Source organism: Cherax quadricarinatus, chromosome 16 (assembly GCF_038502225.1).
Source record: "Cherax quadricarinatus isolate ZL_2023a chromosome 16, ASM3850222v1, whole genome shotgun sequence".
Classification (NCBI taxonomy): domain Eukaryota; kingdom Metazoa; phylum Arthropoda; class Malacostraca; order Decapoda; family Parastacidae; genus Cherax; species Cherax quadricarinatus.
In genome coordinates this window covers 39,158,144-39,175,156 of record NC_091307.1, presented here as the reverse complement: position 1 = coordinate 39,175,156, position 17,013 = coordinate 39,158,144, and the positions used below count along the sequence as shown (strand labels likewise).

The 17,013-nt window shown below is 44.3% G+C and overlaps 1 protein-coding gene across 1 annotated transcript in view; it reads right to left on the bottom strand.

Moving 5' to 3' along the window:
- Positions 1-1,297: 1,297 nt before the first annotated feature.
- Positions 1,298-17,013, bottom strand: part of LOC128688799 (uncharacterized) — a 158,765-nt gene continuing 143,049 nt past the window's right edge. The window contains exons 9-11 of the mRNA XM_070085687.1: positions 15,325-15,552; positions 6,186-6,351; positions 1,298-1,474 (exon numbers count right to left, since the gene is read on the bottom strand). Coding sequence (XP_069941788.1) covers positions 1,344-1,474; positions 6,186-6,351; positions 15,325-15,552 — 525 coding nt within the window. The 3' untranslated portion in view covers positions 1,298-1,343. The remainder of the gene's footprint in view (positions 1,475-6,185; positions 6,352-15,324; positions 15,553-17,013) is intronic.

The window sequence follows — 17,013 nt, the reverse complement described above, 5'->3', positions numbered from 1 at the left end:
ATAATGAGAACCTTCAAAACTAGGGAGGCCAAGCCCATGATGACACTCTTCAGGTCACTTGTTTTATCTAGGCTGGAATATTGCTGCACACTAACAGCACCTTTCAATGCAGGTGAAATTGCTGACCTAGAAAATGTAGAGAACCTTCACGGCGCGCATAACGGAGATAAAACACCTCAATTACTGGGAGCGCTTGAGGTTCCTAAACCTGTATTCCCTGGAACGCAGGCGGGAGAGATACATGATTATATACACCTGGAAAATCCTAGAGGGACTAGTACCGAACTTGCACACGAAAATCACTCACTACGAAAGCAAAAGACTTGGCAGACGATGCAACATCCCCCCAATGAAAAGCAGGAGTGTCACTAGCACGTTAAGAGACCATACAATAAGTGTCAGGGGCCCGAGACTGTTCAACTGCCTCCCAGCATACATAAGGGGGATTACCAACAGACCCCTGGCAGTCTTCAAGCTGGCACTGGACAAGCACCTAAAGTCGGTTCCTGACCAGCCGGGCTGTGGCTCGTACGTTGGTTTGCATGCAGGCAGCAGCAACAGCCTGGTTGATCAGGCTCTGATCCACCAGGAGGCCTGGTCACAGACCGGGCCGCGGGGGCGTTGACCCCCGGAACTCTCTCCAGGTAAACTCCAGGTAACCGTGTACGTCAAGCCCATGCTGGAGTATGCAGCACCAGTTTGGAACCCTTACCTGGTAAAGCACATCAGAAAATTGGAGAAAATACAAAGGTTTGCAACAAGACTAGTCTTGGAGCTAAATGGCACGCCGTACGGGAAGAGGTTAAGGGAAATCGACCTGATGACACTGAAGGACAGGAGAGATAGGGGAGATATGATAACGATATATAAAATACGGAGAAGAATCGACAAGGTGGACAGAGAGATGTTCCAGAGATGGGACACAGCAACAAGGGGTTACGATTGGAAACTTAAGCTTCAGATGAGTCACAGGGATGTTGGGAAGTACTTCTTCAGTCATAGAGTTGTCAGGAAGTGGAATAGTCTGAAAACTGATGTAGTTAAGGCAGGAACCAAACATAGCTTTAAGAAGAGGTATGATACAGCCCATGGAGCAGGGAGAGTGACCTAGTAGCGACCAGTTAAGATGCGGGGCCAGGAGCTATGTGTCGACCCCTGCAACCACAATTAGGTGAGTACACACACACACACACACACACACACACCTACCTACGTCCCTGCACTGTTATCAAGTCCAGTTATTAACCATTGAACATTCACAGAAGCAAATATAAATATCAACTTATTCTGAGGATGTCAAAAGTTTTATTTTTTTACAATAATCTCATTGCATCATATATCGTTTACATTGTAGACTTGAGGGAAACGTAGGAGTCCCTAAGTTGTCGCCTGAGCACCTTGCCGAGGGAGTTCTTGGGTAGGGAGTGGACCACCTCAACGCCTCCTCTCAGCTGCTTGAAAGCCGACACTCGCTCTGAAGCAGAACAAGAAATGTAGATAAATGGTTCAGAGAGCCGATAAGTTGACAAATTAGACACATGTGCAACATTTGGGTATCTTTAATGAGGAAACGTTACGGCACGGGTGGCCCGGTGGCCTGGTGGCTAAAGCTCCCGCTTCACACACGGAGGGCCCGGGTTCGATTCCCGGCGGGTGGAAACATTTCGACACGTTACCTTTCACCTGTTGTCCTGTTCACCTAGCAGCAAATAGGTACCTGGGTGTTAGTCGACTGGTGTGGGTCGCATCCTGGGGGACAAGATTAAGGACCCCAATGGAAATAAGTTAGACAGTCCTCGATGACGCACTGACTTTCTTGGGTTATCCTGGGTGGCTAACCCTCCGGGGTTAAAAATCCGAACGAAATCTTATCTTATCTTAACGTTTCCTCATTATAGATACCCAAATGTTGCACATGTGTCTAATTTATCAGGACAAGAAATATAGATAAACAGACAAAGATATCTGAGATATAAACCGAAATATGTATTAATAATGTATGTGTGTTAGTTACTATTGGTCAGAGCCACTTGTCGATAGACACATACTTGTTTCGTGTTTGTGTGGAGATAGAGAGAGAGAGAGAGAGAGAGAGAGAGAGAGAGAGAGAGAGAGAGAGAGAGAGAGAGAGAGAGAGAGAGAGAGAGAGAGAGAGAGAGAGAGAGATCAGATATGAGTAGGTAACTCACAGTTACTATTATGTGATGACCCGGTCGACCACCACCATCCACCCAGAGATTCAAATTCAAATTCAAATTCAAAGTTTATTTTCTATAAGGATTACAATGTTGAATTTACAGAATTTGGTTATTGTGTGATTTACATGTAGTTAAATAATGATTACAGAGTGTACCACTAGAACGCCTAGCATGGCTAGGCATTTCGGGCAGAATTAGTTTAATTCTTTATTTTAAAATATTACAAATTATGAGGTAAGTTGGTATTATGGCTAAGTGACTAAATACTAGTTTGTGAGTTTAGCAATGTGAATGCTTTTGTTTTGGCACAGTACATAGTTTCAGTATTGGAGTATCATAGGATTCATTATTTTAAGATTGAGATTAATATTTCTGTTCATGGTCAAATGGGTGAGTGAGTGTAAGTGTGAACCACCAGGTGGTATTCGTGTAGTTAGTTGATGGGGTTTATCAGGGAGATAAGATGTTTTCTAATGGTAGTTTTGAAGGTGATGAATGTGTCTGCAGTTCTAGAGTTCTCAGGTAGGGTGTTCCAGATTTTAGGGCCTTTGACATACATTGAATTTTTGTAAAGGTTTAGTCGGACACGGGGAATGTCGTAGAGATGTTTGTGTCTGGTGTTATGCCTGTGGGTTCTGTCACAACTATCAAGAAAGCGTTTTAGGTCAAGGTTGATATTGGAGTTTAAGGTCCTGTAGATGTAGATTGCACAGTAGTAAGTGTGGATGTACTGAACAGGGAGTAAGTTTAGATCTATGAAGAGTGGGGGGTGTGTGTTGCCAGGGATGGGATTTAGTGATTATTCTTACTGCAGCTTTTTGTTGGGTTATTATTGGCTTTAGGTGTGTTGCTGCAGTTGATCCCCAAGCACAAATAGCATAGGTGAGGTATGGATAAATGAGTGGTATAGTGTGAGAAGGGCATTTTGCGGCACGTAGTATCGTATCTTGGAGAGGATCCCAACCGTTTTGGATACTTTATTGGTTATGTGTTGGATATGGGTGCTGAAATTCAGGTTGTTGTCAAGGTATAGGCCTAGGAATTTGCCCTCATTATGTCTGGTAATTAGAGTGTTGTCGAGCTTAATGTTAATTTGTGCATCTCCTGCTCTGCTACCAAACATAATATAGTAGGTTTTGTCAATGTTAAGCGTAAGTTTATTGGCTGTCATCCAAGTCGATATTTTGATCAGCTCCTCGTTAACAATGGTGTTGAGGGTGGCAAGATTAGGGTGAGAGATGACATAAGTCGTGTCGTCAGCAAAGAGATTGGGTTTCAGGTGTTGGGATACGTATGGAAGATCATTGATGTATATGAGGAAGAGCAGGGGACCAAGGACACTTCCCTGCGGAACTCCAGTATCAAGTGGCCGTGTTGTTGATGCTGTGTCTTTAATGGTGACATACTGATACCTATTAGTAAGGTAAGATTTGAAATAAGCAAGCGCATGGCCTCTTATACCGTAATGGTCAAGTTTGTGGAGTAGGATGTCGTGGTCTACTGTGTCAAAAGCTTTTCTTAGGCCAATAAAAATTCCTAGTGGATATTCCTTATTTTCCAATGCTGTGTAAAGCAGATCTAGCATTTTTATGATTGCATCATTAGTGCTTTTATTTTTCCTGAATCCAAATTGGCAGGGGTTGAGTAGGTTTTGTGCCTTTATAAATGAATATAGTCTCCTGTGCACGAGTTTCTCAAAGATTTTGGATAGCAATGGTAAGTTTGATATTGGCCTATAGTTGTTTAAGTCTGTAGGGTCACCACCTTTATGTATTGGTGTAACCCTTGCCATCTTGAGTAGTTTCGGGAAGGTGCTAGTTTCTAGTGACTTGTTAAAAAGTAATGAAATAGCATGCGAAAGGACATGGGCCGCTCGCTTGTACAGTAATGGTGGGATATGAGACAGATTCCCTGAGTTATTTTTAAGTGACTTTATAATCTCGGTGACTTCCGAGGGCTCAGTTGGTGCAAGATAGAAGGAATTTGGGAAATTCCCATCTAGGTAGTCCCCGGCATGGGCATTGGTATGTGGGATTTTATTGGCGAGATTAGATTGGTCCACCACTCCCTCACTACCATACTTACATTCTCTCACGTGTATAAATTTATTAAAATCTTGCAAACTTTTTCTGTGAAGACTTCGCATTGTGAAGTCATCATTGTCTTGTAATTGTACCACAACCTACTGCAGTGTTCGTGGTTACACAACAAGATCAGTGGTACATCTTAAGTGTCTGGAGCCCTCGTTTTCCAGTTACTGTCGCATAGACTGCATGTTAGAAGTCTTCTTTCAGTTGTAGCCAGGTGGCACAGCTTAGGATCTTCAAAGGTATCCAAGACTCTGTGACATATGTACTAGAAACAAGCCTGACGCCACAACAGGAAGGAGGTGCCTCAGGGACATCACTCGAATGATCAGCATTAGTCAGCTGGGCTGTGTTGTGAGCTTGCAGCAAGGATAATTATTCAAAGGGAATCACTTCTTGAGCTCCTAAAATTCTTAGAGTGGCTTCAAGCTACAGTAGATAACCAGAACAGGCGTACATCAAGTGACGTAGGTTGCTCAGCAGATTTTGACACTATTGACGAGAGAATCTTTTAGCACTTGGGCTTTACACGCAGATCGATCTCAAAAGGCCCTCAGCGTCTTTCTAAAAGACCATCCAGTATACGTAGCGTGCAGTGAGTCTGCTACTAGCGACTTCGCAGTTGCTTCTCATTCTTGTTTCATACACAATAGTGTGAATATTTAATTTATGTAGAGCGAGTTTAATGAAATTCTCGTTATTCATTGCTCCTGTGGCGAGCTGGAACAGATAACAGTTTTTGTTTTACCAGAAATAACTGCAAATTGTTCGTGAGGATACACAGGTGTTGCACAAAGATAAACACGTGTTGTGCAAAGATACACTAGTGTCGTACAAAGGTACACAAGTGTCGTACAAAGGTACACAAATGATGTACAAAGGTACACAAATGATGTACAAAGGTACACAAGTGTCGTACAAAGGTACACAAATGATGTACAAAGGTACACAAGTGTCGTACAAAGGTACACAAATGATGTACAAAGGTACAGAAGTGTCGTACAAAGGTACACAAATGATGTACAAAGGTACACAAGTGTCGTACAAAGGTACACAAGTGTCGTACAAAGGTACACAAGTTTCGTACATAGGTACACAAGTGTCGTACAAAGGTACACAAGTGTTGTACAAAGGTACACAAGTGTCGTACAAAGGTACACAAGTGTCGTACAAAGGTACACATGTGTCGTACAAAGGTACACAAGTGTCGTACAAAGGTACATAAGTGTCGTACAAAGGTGCACAAGTGTCGTACAAAGATACACAAGTGTTGTACAAAGGTACACAAGTGTTGTACAAAGATACACAAGTGTTGTACAAAGGTACACAAGTGTCGTACAAAGGTACACAAGTGTCGTACAAAGATACACAAGTGTTGTACAAAGGTACACAAGTGTTGTACAAAGGTACACAAGTGTCGTACAAAGATACACAAATGTTGTACAAAGATACACAAGTGTTGTACAAAGGTACACAAGTGTCGCACAAAGGTACACAAGTGTCGTACAAAGATACACAAGTGTTGTACAAAGATACTCAAGTGTTGTACAAAGGTACACAAGTGTCGCACAAAGGTACACAAGTGTCGTACAAAGATACACAAGTGTTGTACAAAGATACTCAAGTGTTGTACAAAGGTACACAAGTGTCGTATAAAGATACACAAGTGTCGTACAAAGATACACAAGTGTTGTACAAAGATACACAAGTGTTGTACAAAGGTACACAAGTGTTGTACAAAGATACACAAGTGTTGTGCAAAGATACACAAATGTTAGAAAACGAGTCACTCAACACTGCATTGTAAAATCTAAGGAAAAAAAAAAACACACGAACTCCATAAAAGTATTTACCAAGAGTGACTGCCACCCCTCCCCCCACACAACCTTAATGAGCTTACCTGCGACATAGGCTTGCAGGTGGGCAGGGTTTAGGTGAGCATTAGGGGCCGGCACTACCCAGGCTCGGGGTACCTCACCAAACCTGTCACTGGGCACACCTACCACCACCACCTCTGCCACACCTTCCATGTTGCTAGCCAACCTCTCCAGCTCGCTCGGGCACACCTGGCAACAGTACAGTTATAAGCAGTGTACATAAATTTCTGCCACCAGAGGTAATTATTTTATAAAATAAAAGATCAACGATAATTATACAGTTTATATTACCCCTCAATGAACCGTAGAACATTGAAAGTTGAATGTTAGAAAATATCCTGGAGTTGTGCTGAGAAAAGTCCCACGGCTCAGTTAGTAGCGCACTCACCTGACTGAGTGTCAGTGGTTTTGATCCCCAGCATGGGTAGAAATGATGGGTATGTTTCCTTACATCTGCTGTCCCTGTTCACCTAGCAGTAAAAAGGTACTTGGTTGTTAGTCGACTGTTGTGGGACGCATCCTGGAGGTGGCAGTATACCTTACATAGAGCTGGACTTTAAAATAAGCTGAGGCAAGGTAACAGCTCTTAGCCTATAAAATTTTTTGTGCTAAAAAACTATAGAATGAAGTATTTTATAGAATCATAACATTGTGGCATAACCACACTATACTGTGTGAAAATACTGTGTATAATACAATACTATGGTACAACAAATTAAAGAACGAGTGGGGCTTGAAGACGTGGCAAGTGAGTCCTTAACTGGCAGTCCAGTGTGTTATCCAATATACCATACTAGACTAATAAGTTTTATCAAATTAGGTATATTTCTGTACACCATAACCAAATGCAGATTAGTATGGGCCCCACCAAGACCTTAAATTCAGGTTTTTACAGACAAATTTCACAGCAGCGTGGCTGTGTCATGCTCTACAGTAGTGTGCAAATTAACTGAGAGGAGTAATTTTTTGTGATTATCTCACAATATGTCTTAGCAATCACCTTAATTAATGTAATTTGGATTCTTTTGTTTTTAGAAGAGTTTGCTACTGACTTCTGGCAACCACCCATCCGTGGTGTTTCCCTGCGACTCTCGTCAGTGCTACAACAGCTCTTGCTCTATAAGGTTATTCCTGCAAGCATGCTCTGTGATTGAATGTGGTTCTGCCAAATTCTTCCCTTCTATTCATGGATGTATGTTGCACCTTCGAAGCGTGCAAGTATTGTAGTTCTTAGAAAACATGCTGATCTGAGTATCAGACAGATCACCAAAAATTTGAGCCTAGCAAAGTCAACTGTTGGTCAGATTCTGAAGAGAGCTGACGACACTGGTGATTGTGGAGAGCTGTGTCGAGGAAGATGTAGAAGAAAGCCCAAGACAACACCTCATGATGACAAGGGTATTTTAATAAATTGTGAGAAGGATCCCAAGAAAACAGCAAAGCTCTACAGAGAGTTTTGGTTTCAGCTGGCGAAAATGTTGATTCTTCAACTGTTCGACGAAGGCGCCTTGAATTTGGCAGAACTGCCAGAACGCCGGTAAAGAAACAGTTATTGCCTGTTGCTATGAAGAAAAAAATGGTAGCAGTGGGCACGTGATCGTAAGGGATGGACGACAGGTGAATGGAGAAAAATTATAATTTCAGATGAAGTGTTTGAGTTCCAGATCAGTGGTAGTGAGATGGACCAAAGGCGAACCTTTTCGGAATGGATACTTCAATAAGCGCCAAAACACCCACCTAAGAAAATGTTTTGGGGTGGTTTTACTGCTAAAGGCCCTGGATGGCTTGTTATTTTCAGGGAACGATGAACAATGACAAATACATGGTAACTCATTTTCTTCCCATTGTGGATAGAGACTTTCCTGACGAAGGTATTTTCCAGCAGGATCTTAATCCATGCCACGCTTCCAGAAAAATGTTGACATTGTTCTAATAGAATAGGGAAAGTATTCTAAATTGGACTGGAAACTCTTCTGACTTCAGCCTCATTGAGAATCAATGGGCAATAACCAAAGGCAGGATCTCAAAACTTTACTGTTCAACTGTGGAGAAGCTAACTGCTGCTGTTATTAAGACCTGGTATCACGACGAAGAACTTGCTAAAACATTTTAGAAGCAATGCTTCTAAAAGCAAAGGGTAGTCATATCTCTTATTAAATCAATTATCTCTCATATCATTATGTATTTTTTAAATAAACATTAATTTTTCAAGTAAATTTCATATTTCATCGCTGTGCCAGTTAACATGCACAGTACTGCCGCTCACTATAACGGTGCGAGATTCATTCATAAACTCTGCGTTTGTGGTCACGGTGCAGCCCGTGGTGACCTCGCTATGGTGTATAGAAATATAACTAGGCGGATTATTGTTATCAGAATGGTGTGACTCAAAGGATATCACGGTAACCTGTGAGTTTGGGACTCACTTGCCATGAGTTCCAGCCCGACCCGTTCTGTGATTTGTTTGCAGTCGTGTTTTAAGGATATCGTTTCCGGTTAGACATATGTAAGACTGCCGTAGTGTTCTAGTCTGTTGCTATGTAGGAAACAAATCCAGCAGCTTCCGGGAAATTGGCTCATCTATGATGTAGAATGATTCCAGGATTCTGCATTTTAAAGTGTCTTCTTTGACAGTGAATAGTGTGCCCTTGTAATTGATCAATTAGTTTCGTGAGATAGTGTAAAACACAGCGGTTATTCAAGAGAGCCATTCCGCTGGCATACTGCTGTTCAGAAATGCAGACGAGGAATGTCTTGAGGTTTCTCTCGCATATATTTGGTTACAGTCAGTTGTTGCAAGGGATTGTTTACTCATGCTGTGGTCTGGAATGGCAGGTGGTGTCCCTTAGTGGTCATGTTGTTGATCATAGTGGAGGCAGAGGTGGTGTCCCTTAGTGGTGATGTTGTTGGTGATAGTGGAGGCAGAGGTGGTGTCCCTTAGTGGTGATGTTGTTGATGATAGTGGAGGCAGAGGTGGTGTCCCTTAGTGGTGATGTTGTTGATGATAGTGGAGGCAGAGGTGGTGTCCCTTAGTGGTGATGTTGATGATGATAGTGGAGGCAGAGGTGGTGTCCCTTAGTGGCAATGTTGTTGATGATAGTGGAGGCAGAGGTGGTGTCCCTTAGTGGTCATGTTGTTGATGATAGTGGAGGCAGAGGTGGTGTCCCTTAGTGGCGATGTTGTTGATGATAGTGGAGGTAGAGGTGGTGTCCCTTAGTGGTGATGTTGTTGATGATAGTGGAGGCAGAGGTGGTGTCCCTTAGTGGTGATGTTGTTGATGATAGTGGAGGCAGAGGTGGTGTCCCTTAGTGGTGATGTTGTTGATGATAGTGGAGGCAGAGGTGGTGTCCCTTAGTGGTGATGTTGTTGATGATAGTGGAGGCAGAGGTGGTGTCCCTTAGTGGTGATGTTGTTGATGATAGTGGAGGCAGAGGTGGTGTCCCTTAGTGGTGATGTTGTTGATGATAGTGGAGGCAGAGGTGGTGTCCCTTAGTGGCGATGTTGTTGATGATAGTGGAGGTAGAGGTGGTGTCCCTTAGTGGTGATGCTGTTGATGATAGTGGAGGCAGAGGTGGTGTCCCTTAGTGGTGATGTTGTTGATGATAGAGGAGGCAGAGGTGGTGTCCCTTAGTGGTGATGTTGTTGATGATAGTGGAGGCAGAGGTGGTGTCCCTTAGTGGTGGTGATGTTGATGATAGTGGAGGCAGAGGTGGTGTCCCTTAGTGGTGATGTTGTTGATGATAATGGAGGCAGAGGTGGTGTCCCTTAGTGGCGATGTTGTTGATGATAGTGGAGGCAGAGGTGGTGTCCCTTAGTGGTGATGTTGATGATAGTGGAGGCAGAGGTGGTGTCCCTTAGTGGTGATGTTGTTGATGATAGTGGAGGCAGAGGTGGTGTCCCTTAGTGGTGGTGATGTTGATGATAGTGGAGGCAGAGGTGGTGTCCCTTAGTGGTGATGTTGATGATGATAGTGGAGGCAGAGGTGGTGTCCCTTAGTGGTGATGTTGTTGATGATAGTGGAGGTAGAGGTGGTGTCCCTTAGTGGTGATGTTGTTGATCATAGTGGAGGCAGAGGTGGTGTCCCTTAGTGGTGATGTTGTTGATGATAGTGGAGGCAGAGGTGGTGTCCCTTAGTGGTGATGTTGTTGATGATAGTGGAGGCAGAGGTGGTGTCTCTTAGTGGTGATGTTGTTGATGATAGTGGAGGTAGAGGTGGTGTCCCTTAGTGGTGATGTTGTTGATCATAGTGGAGGCAGAGGTGGTGTCCCTTAGTGGTGATGTTGTTGATGATAGTGGAGGCAGAGGTGGTGTCCCGTAGTGGTGATGTTGTTGATGATAGTGGAGGCAGAGGTGGTGTCCCTTAGTGGTGATGTTGATGATAGTGGACGCAGAGGTGGTGTCCCTTAGTGGTGATGTTGTTGATGATAGTGGAGGCAGAGGTGGTGTCCCTTAGTGGTGGTGATGTTGATGATAGTGGAGGCAGAGGTGGTGTCCCTTAGTGGTGATGTTGATGATGATAGTGGAGGCAGAGGTGGTGTCCCTTAGTGGTGATGTTGTTGATGATAGTGGAGGTAGAGGTGGTGTCCCTTAGTGGTGATGTTGTTGATCATAGTGGAGGCAGAGGTGGTGTCCCTTAGTGGTGATGTTGTTGATGATAGTGGAGGCAGAGGTGGTGTCCCTTAGTGGTGATGTTGTTGATGATAGTGGAGGTAGAGGTGGTGTCCCTTAGTGGTGATGTTGTTGATGATAGTGGAGGCAGAGGTGGTGTCCCTTAGTGGTGATGTTGTTGATGATAGTGGAGGCAGAGGTGGTGTCCCTTAGTGGCGATGTTGTTGATGATAGTGGAGGTAGAGGTGGTGTCCCTTAGTGGTGATGCTGTTGATGATAGTGGAGGCAGAGGTGGTGTCCCTTAGTGGTGATGTTGTTGATGATAGAGGAGGCAGAGGTGGTGTCCCTTAGTGGTGATGTTGTTGATGATAGTGGAGGCAGAGGTGGTGTCCCTTAGTGGTGGTGATGTTGATGATAGTGGAGGCAGAGGTGGTGTCCCTTAGTGGTGATGTTGTTGATGATAATGGAGGCAGAGGTGGTGTCCCTTAGTGGCGATGTTGTTGATGATAGTGGAGGCAGAGGTGGTGTCCCTTAGTGGTGATGTTGATGATAGTGGAGGCAGAGGTGGTGTCCCTTAGTGGTGATGTTGTTGATGATAGTGGAGGCAGAGGTGGTGTCCCTTAGTGGTGGTGATGTTGATGATAGTGGAGGCAGAGGTGGTGTCCCTTAGTGGTGATGTTGATGATGATAGTGGAGGCAGAGGTGGTGTCCCTTAGTGGTGATGTTGTTGATGATAGTGGAGGTAGAGGTGGTGTCCCTTAGTGGTGATGTTGTTGATCATAGTGGAGGCAGAGGTGGTGTCCCTTAGTGGTGATGTTGTTGATGATAGTGGAGGCAGAGGTGGTGTCCCTTAGTGGTGATGTTGTTGATGATAGTGGAGGCAGAGGTGGTGTCTCTTAGTGGTGATGTTGTTGATGATAGTGGAGGTAGAGGTGGTGTCCCTTAGTGGTGATGTTGTTGATCATAGTGGAGGCAGAGGTGGTGTCCCTTAGTGGTGATGTTGTTGATGATAGTGGAGGCAGAGGTGGTGTCCCTTAGTGGTGATGTTGTTGATGATAGTGGAGGCAGAGGTGGTGTCCCTTAGTGGTGATGTTGATGATAGTGGACGCAGAGGTGGTGTCCCTTAGTGGTGATGTTGTTGATGATAGTGGAGGCAGAGGTGGTGTCCCTTAGTGGTGGTGATGTTGATGATAGTGGAGGCAGAGGTGGTGTCCCTTAGTGGTGATGTTGATGATGATAGTGGAGGCAGAGGTGGTGTCCCTTAGTGGTGATGTTGTTGATGATAGTGGAGGTAGAGGTGGTGTCCCTTAGTGGTGATGTTGTTGATCATAGTGGAGGCAGAGGTGGTGTCCCTTAGTGGTGATGTTGTTGATGATAGTGGAGGCAGAGGTGGTGTCCCTTAGTGGTGATGTTGTTGATGATAGTGGAGGTAGAGGTGGTGTCCCTTAGTGGTGATGTTGTTGATGATAGTGGAGGCAGAGGTGGTGTCCCTTAGTGGTGATGTTGTTGATGATAGTGGAGGCAGAGGTGGTGTCCCTTAGTGGTGATGTTGTTGATGATAGTGGAGGCAGAGGTGGTGTCCCTTAGTGGTGATGTTGATGATAGTGGAGGCAGAGGTGGTGTCCCTTAGTGGTGATGTTGTTGATGATAGTGGAGGTAGAGGTGGTGTCCCTTAGTGGTGATGTTGTTGATGATAGTGGAGGCAGAGGTGGTGTCCCTTAGTGGTGATGTTGTTGATGATAGTGGAGGTAGAGGTGGTGTCCCTTAGTGGTGATGTTGTTGATGATAGTGGAGGCAGAGGTGGTGTCCCTTAGTGGTGATGTTGTTGATGATAGTGGAGGCAGAGGTGGTGTCCCTTAGTGGTGATGTTGATGATGATAGTGGAGGCAGAGGTGGTGTCCCTTAGTGGTGGTGATGTTGTTGATGATAGTGGAGGCAGAGGTGGTGTCCCTTAGTGGTGATGTTGTTGATGATAGTGGAGGCAGAGGTGGTGTCCCTTAGTGGTGATGTTGTTGGTGATAGTGGAGGCAGAGGTGGTGTCCCTTAGTGGTGATGTTGTTGATGATAGTGGAGGCAGAGGTGGTGTCCCTTAGTGGTGATGTTGTTGATGATAGTGGAGGTAGAGGTGGTGTCCCTTAGTGGTGGTGATGTTGATGATAGTGGAGGCAGAGGTGGTGTCCCTTAGTGGTGATGTTGTTGATGATAGTGGAGGCAGAGGTGGTGTCCCTTAGTGGTGATGTTGTTGATGATAGTGGAGGTAGAGGTGGTGTCCCTTAGTGGTGGTGATGTTGATGATAGTGGAGGCAGAGGTGGTGTCCCTTAGTGGTGATGTTGTTGATGATAGTGGAGGCAGAGGTGGTGTCCCTTAGTGGTGATGTTGTTGATGATAGTGGAGGTAGAGGTGGTGTCCCTTAGTGGTGATGTTGTTGATGATAGTGGAGGCAGAGGTGGTGTCCCTTAGTGGCGATGTTGTTGATGATAGTGGAGGCAGAGGTGGTGTCCCTTAGTGGTGATGTTGTTGATGATAGTGGAGGCAGAGGTGGTGTCCCTTAGTGGTGATGTTGTTGATGATAGTGGAGGCAGAGGTGGTGTCCCTTAGTGGTGATGTTGTTGATGATAGTGGAGGCAGAGGTGGTGTCCCTTAGTGGCGATGTTGTTGATGATAGTGGAGGCAGAGGTGGTGTCCCTTAGTGGTGATGTTGTTGATGATAGTGGAGGCAGAGGTGGTGTTCCTTAGTGGTGATGTTGTTGATGATAGTGGAGGCAGAGGTGGTGTCCCTTAGTGGCGATGTTGTTGATGATAGTGGAGGCAGAGGTGGTGTCCCTTAGTTGTGATGTTGTTGATGATAGTGGAGGCAGAGGTGGTGTCCCTTAGTGGTGATGTTGTTGATGATAGTGGAGGCAGAGGTGGTGTCCCTTAGTGGTGATGTTGTTGATGATAGTGGAGGCAGAGGTGGTGTCCCTTAGTGGCGATGTTGTTGATGATAGTGGAGGCAGAGGTGGTGTCCCTTAGTGGTGATGTTGTTGATGATAGTGGAGGCAGAGGTGGTGTCCCTTAGTGGTGATGTTGTTGATGATAGTGGAGGCAGAGGTGGTGTCCCTTAGTGGTGATGTTGTTGATGATAGTGGAGGCAGAGGTGGATACTTGTTACTTGTAGTTTGATGTTGGAAAGAATGCTGAAGATATGTTTTGCAATAGAGTATTTTGAGAACACTTAAAACCAATTAAGGATATTTATTAATCTGATTTCATTAAATTTTTTTGTCTGAATAAGCATGCATGATTTATTGTCATATAAAGTTTCATTAAGATAAATTAACAAACAAATGAATAAACAAATATACTGGAAATTGGATTTGGGAGCAAACTGGCACTGACAAATGTGTTTTTGGACGCTCACTTCTGATAAAATAATGATAAGCCGATTTTATCATCGTGGAAAATACTGTAATATACTATATTTTCATCCTAAAAAATAATGTTTGTAAGTTTTTGAGATTTAGTAATATATCTGCCCTTTACCCCTTTATGAAAAAAATCATCAATTTGTAAAATATTTCTAATAATAATATAATAATCAGATATTTGGGAGTGGACGTGTCAGCAGATGGATCTGTGAAGGATGAGGTGAATCACAGAATTGATGAGGGGAAAAGGGTGAGTGGTGCTCTTAGGAGTCTGTGGAGACAACTTCGTCCGTGGAAGCATAGGGGAATGTATGAGAGTATAGTTGTTCCAACTTTCTTATATGGGTGTGAAGCATGGGTGATGAATGTTGCAACAAGGAGAAGGCTGGAGGCAGTATAGATGTCATGTCTGAGGTCAATGTGTGGTGTGAATATAATGCAGAGAATTCGTAATTTGGAAATTAGGAGGAGGTGTGGGATTACTAAAACTATCATCCAGAAGGGGTTCAAGAAACCCGGCAGGCCGGACATGAGTCCTGGAGATGGGAAGTACAGTGTCTGCATTCTCAAGGAGGGGTGTTAATGTTGCAGTTTTAAAACTGCAGTGTAAAGCACCCTTCTGGCAAGACAGGGATGGAGTGAATGATGGTGAAAGTTTTTGTTTTTCGGGCCACCCTGCCTTGGTGGGAATCGGCTGATGTGTTAATAAAATAAAATAAATAATAATCTTTATTACTATAAGTACATGTACAACTTATACAGACCATAGCCGACATCAGTGACATACTATATGGAAAGCTCCTGGTTATGCAGAGCATTTTAGGTTAATTTTGTCCCCTGGATGCGAGCCACACCATTATATTCACTGTATAACCGGATTTAGTTCGTTTCATGGCTTTTTTAATCGGCCATCCCATTAATCGTACATGTTGAGCCTTTGGCATTATTTTTTGTTCGTTTTGTCCGACATCTGCTGTGCAAGGGCTCGTTTTATCGGACTTTTACTGTGCCTAGGTCTTATTTCTAAATTATTCACTAATTACCAAGTATGCATATTAAATCATTTGTGAAAACCTTTATTATTATTATTATTATTATTGTTGTTGTTGTTGTTGTTGTTGTTGTTGTTATTGTATGGAATCGTACCTGTAGTCCCTTAACTTTGATGATATCCTTAAGTCGGTCAGTTATATAGATAAAATTCTCATCGTCATAGTACACGATGTCGCCCGTGTGGAACCAGCCATCTGGATCTATGGCCTCAGCAGTGGATTTCGGGTCGTTCGCATAGCCCATCATAAGGGTGGGTCCACGAATGCAGAGCTCTCCCTCCTGGCGCTCTGGAAGCATCTCTCCCGTCTCCAAGTTCACCACCTGTGACATAAAAGGGTGGTGAATTTCCTGTGTACGTTCTTAAGTCTTGGACATTAAAAATTGACCTGAGTACAAAAAAAAATCAGCTAGGATGAACTATTTCGGGGATCATTTTATAAATATTGTAAAGGTATAGTATATACCTGGAGTTTACCTGGAGAGAGTTCCGGGGGTCAACGCCCCCGCGGCCCGGTCTGTGACCAGGCCTCCTGGTGGATCAGCGCCTGATCAACCAGGCTGTTGCTGCTGGCTGCACGCAAACCAACGTACGAGCCACAGCCCGGCTGATCAGGAACTGACTTTAGGTGCTTGTCCAGTGCCAGCTTGAAGACTGCCAGGGGTCTGTTGGTAATCCCCCTTACGTGTGCTGGGAGGCAGTTGAACAGTCTCGGGCCCCTGACACTTATTGTATGGTCTCTTAACGTGCTAGTGACACCCCTGCTTTTCATTGGGGGGATGGTGCATCGTCTGCCAAGTCTTTTGCTTTCGTAGTGAGTGATTTTCGTGTGCAAGTTCGGTACTAGTCCCTCTAGGATTTTCCAGGTGTATATAATCATGTATCTCTCCCTCCTGCGTTCCAGGGAATACAGGTTTAGGAACCTCAAGCGCTCCCAGTAATTGAGGTGTTTTATCTCCGTTATGCGCGCCGTGAAAGTTCTCTGTACATTTTCTAGGTCGGCAATTTCACCTGCCTTGAAAGGTGCTGTTAGTGTGCAGCAATATTCCAGCCTAGATAGAACAAGTGACCTGAAAAGTGTCATCATGGGCTTGGCCTCCCTAGTTTTGAAGGTTCTCATTATCCATCCTGTCATTTTTCTAGCAGATGCGATTGATACAATGTTATGGTCCTTGAAGGTGAGATCCTCCGACATAATCACTCCCAGGTCTTTGACGTTGGTGTTTCGCTCTATTTTGTGGCCAGAATTTGTTTTGTACTCTGATGAAGATTTAATTTCCTCATGCTTACCATATCTGAGTAATTGAAATTTCTCATCGTTGAACTTCATATTGTTTTCTGCAGCCCACTGAAAGATTTGGTTGATGTCCGCCTGGAGCTTTGCAGTGTCTGCGATGGAAGACACTGTCATGCAGATTCGGGTGTCATCTGCAAAGGAAGACACGGTGCTGTGGCTGACATCCTTGTCTATGTCGGATATGAGGATGAGGAACAAGATGGGAGCGAGTACTGTGCCTTGTGGAACAGAGCTTTTCACCGTAGCTGCCTCGGACTTTACTCTGTTGACGACTACTCTCTGTGTTCTGTTAGTGAGGAAATTATAGATCCATCGACCGACTTTTCTTGTTATTCCTTTAGCACGCATTTTGTGCGCTATTACGCCATGGTCACACTTGTCGAAGGCTTTTGCAAAGTCTGTATATATTACATCTGCATTCTTTTTGTCTTCTAGTGCATTTAGGACCTTGTCGTAGTGATCCAATAGTTGAGACAGACAGGAGCGA